Source organism: Leptodactylus fuscus, chromosome 10 (genome assembly GCF_031893055.1).
Source record: "Leptodactylus fuscus isolate aLepFus1 chromosome 10, aLepFus1.hap2, whole genome shotgun sequence".
NCBI classification, from domain to species: domain Eukaryota; kingdom Metazoa; phylum Chordata; class Amphibia; order Anura; family Leptodactylidae; genus Leptodactylus; species Leptodactylus fuscus.
The window spans coordinates 17,880,933-17,890,988 of NC_134274.1; the positions used below are offsets into that span (position 1 = coordinate 17,880,933).

The 10,056-nt window shown below is 45.1% G+C and overlaps 1 protein-coding gene across 2 annotated transcripts; it reads left to right on the forward strand.

Moving 5' to 3' along the window:
• Positions 1-1,101: 1,101 nt before the first annotated feature.
• M6PR (mannose-6-phosphate receptor, cation dependent) lies at positions 1,102-10,056 on the forward strand. Of its 2 annotated transcripts, none has more exons than XM_075258728.1 (7): positions 1,102-1,178; positions 6,083-6,226; positions 6,401-6,558; positions 7,553-7,662; positions 8,440-8,570; positions 8,878-9,004; positions 9,226-10,056. In XM_075258728.1, the coding sequence occupies exons 2-7, from the start codon at positions 6,084-6,086 to the stop codon at positions 9,346-9,348; spliced, it is 792 nt and encodes a 263-aa protein (XP_075114829.1). In that variant the 5' UTR covers positions 1,102-1,178; position 6,083; the 3' UTR covers positions 9,349-10,056. The 2 variants fall into 2 exon arrangements, with proteins under 2 accessions (XP_075114829.1, XP_075114828.1); XM_075258727.1 differs by having other exon boundaries at positions 1,142-1,521; positions 9,226-10,055.

The window sequence follows — 10,056 nt, forward strand, 5'->3', positions numbered from 1 at the left end:
TATAGTCTAAGGGGTCCGCGTGTTTCCTGAAGGTAAACACTTTTTAACGTGTATAGGTTTCCGCTCAGAGGGTCCCCAGGCGGACTCCCCAATCAGAAACCCAGACGCAGGTATGAACCAGGCCTAAGGGACCAAACTGGGGTCTAATACATACATTTATACATTACGCTCATGTTCCTATATCATCTTTCTGACGGGTTATGGCAAATTGAGCGCATTTATACATTAGGTTCGTACTAAAACCCCACGTTGTGGAAACGCAGCTTTTTTGTTGCAAATTTTGTTGCGTTTTTTTGAGCCAAAGCCAGTAGTGGACTGAGCAGAAGGCAGAAGTAAAGAACTTTATATACATCTCCCATATCTCTTGTGGCCATTCTTGGCTTTGGCTCAAAAAAAACACAACAAAATCTGCAACTATATGAAGGGAGCCTTCATATAGAGTAAACATGCGTGTATTTTTGCAAAATAAGACTCCAATTGACTTCAATGACATTTTACATGTGTATTTTTACATGTATTTTGCAAAGAATACATGCGCGTTTACTCCGTGTAAATGCTCCCTTAGCCTTACCCTCCTGATGGGCTATGGCGAAACGCATTGAGGTACATTATTATTAGAGATACAATAATTTTATTTCGGCTGGCGCGCTTCTTTTATTTCCAGTGTGAACTGAGCTCTATGTTTATCTGACGTAACAGTTCTGTTTTAGTATACCAATCCTCTCAGTGAATTGTGAGATTATTTGGGTCTGTAAAAATGTAATGCAACAACCCCTTTAAGTTTTAGGGAAATGTTATTCCCACCATTGACTGTAAATTGTCCATTATGGCTCCCTTTTGTACAAATGTACCGTATTAAACACTCCCCACTCGCTATTTACATGGATATCTATTTAGTGTATTCCCTAGTTTCCTCATCGTCTTTCCCTCTATCATCATTTTACTTCAGCAACCTTGAAATTTGGCGCAAAAATAAAATGAAAGTATAAAGAACTACAATTCCCGGCATGCACTGCGTATGACGTAGCCCGTGTGGGCGTGGCAAACTGGCATTAGTGACCGCCGATTGGCTAGCCGATGCGCCGCTTACTATTGACTTATCCACGCCTCGCTTGTGAAACCAGCTCTGGCTTCCGGTTTCCGGTCTTGTTGTAGAGAAGGAGAAGTGACAGGAGGAAGTGAGTGAGGAGTCACATGATAGCTGGCAGGAGGAACAGTGGAGGTGCAGGGGCTGCTGCTGCTGATCGCTCGGGGCAGGGAATGGTCAGATGATATTAGGACGCTTGCATTGTGTCGCCTGGTGACTGCTGCCCTGCCCTGTGTGTGGCTGGTGCTTGCACTAGTATGGGAGCTGTTACATTACACTAGATACAGCATACACTGTGACTTCTGCTTTACCATTGCTGCTCAGCTTTAGGATCCTGTAGGTATTTTGGGGTGAAGGACGTGACCTGGAGATCCGCCGAGGACGACGTCTCAAGACTATACCCGCTGCTTAGGAGAAGTTCAGGATCCGTACAGGTAACGCGGGCCGCACGTCATCCCATGTAGCCCTATGTCCGATAATCCAAATCTGGCCCCAAATCCACGAGACGTAAGTGACAGACATGGGCACCCAGATGTAAGCTACGTGCACGCGACCTGTAGGGCTAGCTTATGGCCCCATACACGCGACCGTGTGACCGCAGTGCAGGTTCTATTCCTGTCCACCATTGAAATGTATGAGGGCGCGGACAGCACACGGGTGTCACCCATGTGTCATCTGTGCTGCTTTCTCAAGGAGCCCCATGTGCACATGTTCATATACCATTTACCGCACCCACATCTAGATCCGAAACCAACATTAGTTATCAGACCCGCCAATGAAGACCCAAAAACATCTGCATCAAGATCTCCACCACAAGCACTTCTTCTCCTATCCCCAAATCAAGACCTGACCCCACGACAAGATCCTTTATTTTCTACTGATTTCATTGGCACATCAGGACAAGACCCATCGCACAATCCTGACATCTGCAGATCAAGACCCTAAAGTCACAGGCACCACTTATATCACCAGCACATACAGACCTATAGACACCACTTATATGATCAGCACATACAGACCTATAGACACCACTTATATGATCAGCACATACAGACCTATAGACACCACTTATATGATCAGCACATACAGACCTATAGACACCACTTATATCATCAGCACATACAGACCTATAGACACCACTTATATCACCAGCACATACAGACCTATAGACACCACTTATATCACCAGCACATACAGACCTATAGACACCACTTATATGATCAGCACATACAGACCTATAGACACCACTTATATGATCAGCACATACAGACCTATAGACACCACTTATATGATCAGCACATACAGACCTATAGACACCACTTATATGATCAGCACATACAGACCTATAGACACCACTTATATCACCAGCACATACAGACCTATAGACACCACTTATATGATCAGCACATACAGACCTATAGACACCACTTATATCACCAGCACATACAGACCTATAGTCACCACTTATATCACCAGCACATACAGACCTATAGACACCACTTATATCACCAGCACATACAGACCTATAGACACCACTTATATCACCAGCACATACAGACCTATAGTCACCACTTATATCACCAGCACATACAGACCTATAGTCACCACTTATATGATCAGCACATACAGACCTATAGACACCACTTATATCACCAGCACATACAGACCTATAGTCACCACTTATATCACCAGCACATACAGACCTATAGACACCACTTATATCACCAGCACATACAGACCTATAGACACCACTTATATCACCAGCACATACAGACCTATAGTCACCACTTATATCACCAGCACATACAGACCTATAGTCACCACTTATATGATCAGCACATACAGACCTATAGACACCACTTATATGATCAGCACATACAGACCTATAGACACCACTTATATCACCAGCACATACAGACCTATAGTCACCACTTATATCATCAGCACATACAGACCTATAGACACCACTTATATCACCAGCACATACAGACCTATAGTCACCACTTATATCACCAGCACATACAGACCTATAGACACCACTTATATCACCAGCACATACAGACCTATAGTCACCACTTATATCATCAGCACATACAGACCTATAGTCACCACTTATATGATCAGCACATACAGACCTATAGACACCACTTATATCACCAGCACATACAGACCTATAGACACCACTTATATCACCAGCACATACAGACCTATAGTCACCACTTATATCACCAGCACATACAGACCTATAGTCACCACTTATATGATCAGCACATACAGACCTATAGACACCACTTATATGATCAGCACATACAGACCTATAGACACCACTTATATCACCAGCACATACAGACCTATAGACACCACTTATATGATCAGCACATACAGACCTATAGACACCACTTATATCACCAGCACATACAGACCTATAGACACCACTTATATCACCAGCACATACAGACCTATAGACACCACTTATCTCCGCCATACATCAAGGTCCTATATCCAGACGTAGCATTTTACCTGCAGATTAAAACCCACAGTCGTCATTCTTCCTGCACAACAAGAGCCTAAATTCTTAAAAAAGATCTTTTGCCAACTCTTTACGTCCTTAAATAGGCGCTGCTCTGCTGATTCTGGTGCAGCTGGATTTTTTTTCTCTAGCCCCGATCTTTCCTGAGCAATCATTGATTTTACGTTTAGCTCCCAATATGCTAATTAGGTGAATTTGGGATTTTGATGTATGGCTGATGTAACTGGAGTCTGTGCACTTTAGATCCATAACTCAAGATCCCAACCTCACAGGCACCAGTTATATCATCTGTACATCACAATCCCATACCCAGAGGTGCCATATTTCCTTTATGATCCCTCAATCTACAGACATCCGTTTCCTCAACCACACATCAAGTCGTATTCACCCAAAATCATGACCCCGCCATACATTAACATCACGAACCCGCAGGCACATCTTACACCAAGATCCTAAATCCACGAGCATCATTGATCTTATCAGCTTATCAGGATACCAAACCCCAGACAACACATATAGCATTGACACTACAAACCGTACTTGTGTTATCCACACCATAGAGCAGGGGTAGGGAACGTACGGCTCTCCAGCTGTTGCAAAACTACAACTCCCAGCATGCATACTGGCTCTGCTGTTCTTGGAACTCCCATGGAAGTGAATGGTGCATGCTGGGAGTTGTAGTTTCACAGCAGCTGGAGAGCCGAAGGTTCCCTATCCCTGGCATAGAGGCACTGCTTGTCCATATTCCAAACCCCGAGGCACCATCCTAGTCACCCTTCTAGAACGTGGACCCAGTGGCATTGTCACATCAAAACCTATAGACGCCACTTATCTTATCCACCCATCAGGGCGCGGTTTTTCTCATCCATACATCAAGAGCACAAATCCTAAGGCACCATTATCTTTGTACATCATGATCCCAAATCCACAGGTACTTCTTATTTCATCAGGTCATCGTAATCTATTGACACCGCTTCTCTCTGTAGTAAAATCTATTGACACCGCTTCTCTCCATCCCTGCATTAAGACCCAATAGGCCATTTGCCTTCATTCATACCATTAGCAGCATCTCAAGACGGTGAGGTTTCACTTATCTCTCCGAGTATACACAAATCCCACTACCTGTAGGTCCTGCTTATCTCTATACATACCCATATCACGACCTCCGGCCTATATCTCCCCTGTATCTCTGTATATACTAATACCAGTATATCAAGTAGTGAAACCTGCAGGTCCTGCTTTTCTGTAGCAGCTTTCAAATACCAAAACTAAATGTGTAGCGTCCCCTTATCACAAGAGTCCTGCCTGCCCGGTGTGTAACTAGATCTCTTATAATGTGAGTGTCCGTCATGCATCTGCTGTTTTGGACGGAGACAAAAGTCGGATTTGCGGCACTTTCTCTCTGTCCAAAGAATTGGCTTTCTTATTATGAAAGGACTATTGAAGATTATTGGGGGGTTCAACATGCGATACCCCCACAGATCAACTTGTTGTTGCAGCACTCCACATGTCCTGATCTCAGCTCAGTCCCATTCAAGTGAATGGGCTGAGCTGCCATACCAAGCGCAGCCACTATACAGAAGTATGGCACTGTGTTTGGTAAGTAGTTACAAGTTGTACCATTATGAACACTTATTCACTAGCCACAGGATAGGGGAAAAATGTCCAAATGGGGGAGGGGGCCTAATCCTCAGTGATCAGGAGGATGGGGGACTGAAAGTCCACTTTAAACCTTCCTTGTGTATGTGTGACGGGCGCGGTCAGTGGGGCTGCGGGCGCTGTTGGGTACACTGCAGATGTTGGCTCCCATACATATGGAGTCTTTGGGGTATCTAGTGTAATAAAGCTTACTGTACGTATACGCCCTTAGTATGATTCTGACCATTATACTTGGCATTCCTGTGGCTTGTGACACTCCGGCTCATGTTCGGGCCCTCCTTACAGTACGGTGACAGGAGCCGTTTCATGGTCGATGACCTGAGCTTGTAGCATTTTGCTGTTTACCCTCCTGCCTCTTATCCTTGTGCCAAGCGTCCGCACTGCTTGCTTCTAAGAACAGGTTAGAGCAGTTTGTGAGCTGCGGAGGATCTGGCACTGGGCGACTTGCACTTGAGTCTGTGTAAACCATAAAAGTGAAAGTTTCATTTCCTCTTACACACAGTCATGAGAGACCAGCGTCACCCCCTCCCCAATTCTACAAGGCGGGAAGCTGTGAGACGCTTCATCACATGGTCCACGTACATCCTTATGGGGCCTGGAGAGCAGAAAGTATCCTGGGCTATACATATTATATATAGTATATTATAGCTGTATACATTAGCTGAATGTCTCCGGCACCCCATCTGACTCTCCTCGGTCTCCTCGGCATTTCAGTATGCCCGATCCTTTTGTATTCAGGGGCTGACATGTATAACAGGGTACCTTTTGGTTCCTTATTGAATATATTCCTCTTTTCTTTGTTGCAGGATGTATGTCCGGCTGTTGTGCGTCTGTCTTGCTGTTGTTTCAGCCATTGCTGCTGATGCCGATAACTGCAAATTGAATGGTGACCAGGAGTCCGCCTCTGAACGAGCTGTCCTCGAGAGATTGGCGCCATTGAAGAACATGAGGTACCAGCATAACACAAGCAGGGAGAGAGTGAAAGAACGCAGGAGCCAAAATCTGTTACTAAAGTAGCTAGACTGTCAGGAAGAGATCGGTGCCATTATAATGTACGGCTGTGATACCAGGGTCACCCTTCTGCTAAAGTTTATGAACATTGTGTATTTTGCTACGATTTTTAGGTTTGAAACCACACACGAAGAGTATACGTATAAATTTGTAGTTTGTGGAGGTGTCAATGGCAGCAAAAGTACGTACGATGGACTGATACAGAACAAAACGGCGAAAAGTGAAATCACTGTGGTCGGCCGCATCAATGACACCACAGTCTTCAATGGAAGTAAGGAGGTCACTAAAGGGTTACTGTCTATTTGCTGTGTCTGGTATTGAGTGGATGAAAGTGGTAGCCATTAATAAGTTTCACAATGGAAATACTCTACCAGTCCTTGCTGTGACTAGTGGGGGTAGGAGTTTGGGGTTTCGGTCTGGCTGCTGATAGCGGAGAGTGGGGCTGAAGGTGCTGTGACTAGTAGGGGTAGAGGTGGTGTTTTGGTCTGGCTGCTGATAGCGGAGAGTGGGGCTGAAGGTGCCGTGACTAGTAGGGGTAGAGGTGGTGTTTTGGTCTGGCTGCTGAGAATGGATGGTGGGCTGAAGGTGCTGTGAATAGTAGGGATAGGTGTGGTGTTTTGGTCTGGCTGCTGAGAGTGGAGAGTGGGGCTGAAGGTGCCGTGACTAGTAGGGGTAGAGGTGGTGTTTTGGTCTGGCTGCTGAGAATGGATGGTGGGCTGAAGGTGCCGTGACTAGTAGGGGTACGTGTGGTGTTTTGGTCTGGCTGCTGAGAGTGGGGCTGAAGGTGCTGTGAATAGTAGGGATAGGTGTGGTGTTTTGGTCTGGCTGTTGAGAGTGGAGAGTGGGGCTGAAGGTGCTGTGAATAGTAGGGGTAGGTGTGGTGTTTTGGTCTGGCTGCTGAGAATGGATGGTGGGCTGAAGGTGCCGTGACTAGTAGGGGTAGGTGTGGTGTTTTGGTCTGGCTGCTGAGAATGGATGGTGGGCTGAAGGTGCTGTGACTAGTGGGGGAAAATACAGATTTAACTATTGACCTGTGACAGGACCTCTTACATCGAAATTTTCCTCTGCTTTCCCCCAGCCATGGCTTTAACATGACAGGGCAAGTAGTAGAAGGCTGGAGACTGCATTTGCCCCAACAGTGGGGCAGGTTTAGTAGTCACAGAGCTCCTGAATTCTGGCTCAAGTGGATGATAAAAATGTATGAACTTTTTACTTTTATCGGCAGTAGAAGGAGCTTTAATTTTTTTCCTCATTTAACCCTGCAGCGGATTGGATCATGCTCATTTATGGGTCTGGAGAACAATACGACTCTCACTGTGGGAAAGAGCCAAGGAAAGCAATGATCATGATCTCCTGTAACAAGAAAACACTTGCGGTACGATCTTAGTTAATATTGGAGGGGAGGAGATAAAATTAAAGGGATACTCCTAAAACTAGTCCATTAACAATGTGCAGTGAGGCCCTGTCTGCTCTCGTGACATGTGGATTGTAGTTAATGCCTGAATCCGAATGTGTTCCTACACAGTATGACCGTCTACATTGATTGGACAGCATCAGACTGTGTGGGGACACACCCCTTTGACAAAGGGAATGGTAACATCCAGTTGTCAATTTGTTAAAATTTTTGTTTGAAGGAATAAGGCGACCGAGCCACTTGTCTGTTTGATAACACTGAGTGCTGTCCTGGGTCATCAAAGAACTTCTGAATTTCTGGTAACAAGGGCTGAGCAATTAATCACCAAATTAACAAAATGGAAAGTCTCATCAATGGATTGGTGTGAACTTGAAGGGAGGGGTGTTCATATTGGCTCTTCTGCTGCTAATAATCACATTATGGCTGCGGCACGTTTTGCATTTGTCTGAGGTTGCCCCCTCTTCCTATCCATTATAACTAGTTTATATGTAATTCTGCCAGCAGTAACTGTACAATATTTGCATCTGGCAAAGGGCTCATTTTAAATAGCTGGATCTCTGGTTTTATCCCACCTAGAACAGTAGTTGTGGTGTCTTATAAAAGCTGAGATTCTCGGCTTCTAAGATTGCCGTTCTACCTAATAAAACCAGAAATACCCCACCCCCACCCTTTGGCATACAGTGAGTGGTTGTGCCAATGCTCCATTATACGAGACTGACCTATTCTTGTCTCTTTCAGAGTGACTTTATGATCGTTCACGAGGAGAGAGATAAATCGAAGGAATGTTTCTACCTCTTTGAGATGGACAGTAGTGTCGCTTGTCCTGTAGAAGAGTCTCACCTCAGCGTCGGCTCCATCCTGCTCATTGTGTAAGTTCTGCCAGACACTGGAAGACAATAGAAAATCTTAATATTGTTATACTCTCATTCTCGGGTTACTGTAGGCAAAAGGATTGTAGTTTCTTAGTCTACCCTTGTGGCGCTAGGTTCACCCTAGGGTCCGCATAGAGACCCGGAAGACTGAGACCCGGTTTGCTTGGAAAATCCGCAGACCCCATAGACTAACACTAGTGTGAATCCAGCCTAGGGATGATGATGATGATGACAAAAATACCAGCAATGTATTTGAACTCCGTTGTGATCTGTGACTGCAGCCACTTTGTCTTCCCTGTCTCAGGTTTGCTGTATTAGTGGGAATTTACATTATCGGAGGGTTCCTGTACCAGCGGTTTGTCGTAGGAGCCAAAGGTATGGAGCAGTTTCCCAACATCACCATGTGGAAGGAGCTGGGCAACCTGGTCGCAGTGAGTATTGGAAATGTCATCTTGTGACCTTGTCTATGGCAATTACCGTCCAGAACTGATAGTAATGGCCGCACACGTGGTGGACATTAGCTGGGGACATCATCACTGTAGGACTTGGAACCTCTGCAGCAATGGCCCTATTAATATTATTGTTGGGTGGCTGGGACAGGGGGCGCATTGTGATTTTTCTTTTAAATTTTTTTTTTTTTTTTTTTTTTTAGGACGGCTGTGATTTCGTATGTCGATCCCAACCCCGATCTTCGGAAACGGCCTACCGAGGAGTTGGAGATGATCAGCTAGGAGAAGAACCCGAAGAACGAGATGACCACTTGTTACCTATGTGATACTCATGACTTCTTCTTGAAAGTTAGCAATTGGAAGAAGCACATATCTTCCACCATGTTCTTCCCCCGCTGCTTAGAAAATCCTTTGTTTCCTAATGCTCCCCCGCTGCAGTTGGGGGTTTCTCTCCCCGTAATTCTTCTGTGGTGTAACCCTACGCTGGGCAGCCACCTCCTGTGCTCTGTACCGGGAGTCTAGCCAACATGGTACCTTTGGTTTATGGCCAGAAATAAACCTGATGTCTTCTCCTGTATTGGCACTATAGGGGGTACAGGCCTTAAACCAAGACACACACTCAGGATACGTCTGGAAGGTCTTTCTTCGGATGGTGTCTTATCACTTCGTGGATGGAGACGTGAGCACCAACAACCACGAGCGTGGACTACTTGGCAGAAAATTGGACACAAATTGCAAAATGTACAATAAACTTGCCTATGGCCACCTATTTACCGTTACTAAAATTTGGACCCACAGAAGTCCTTGAACTCTTTTGTACACACTGGAGACACACAAACCTGACTACGGCCATACTGTAGACGCCATCGCCATTGGGTTTACGTGTAACTGAGCGCAGTCACTATTCCACTTTCTTGCTTTGCTTTCCCTCTAATATTTTTCCAATTTAAGGTTTTGGGGTATTTACCTTTTTATGGGTGTTTATATCTTGTGTGACTTATTGGCAGTTTTGGAATTATTTTTTTTGTTTCTGT

What these genes read in the sequence shown, in the direction of transcription:
- M6PR (XM_075258728.1), top strand. Translation starts at nt 6,084, where the DNA reads ATGTATGTCCGGCTGTTGTGCGTCTGTCTTGCTGTTGTTTCAGCCATT. An exon ending in GTAACAAGAAAACACTTGCG is followed by an intron (nt 7,663 to 8,439) that starts GTACGATCTTAG and finishes TGTCTCTTTCAG; the next exon opens with AGTGACTTTATGATCGTTCA. An exon ending in GGCTCCATCCTGCTCATTGT is followed by an intron (nt 8,571 to 8,877) that starts GTAAGTTCTGCC and finishes TCCCTGTCTCAG; the next exon opens with GTTTGCTGTATTAGTGGGAA.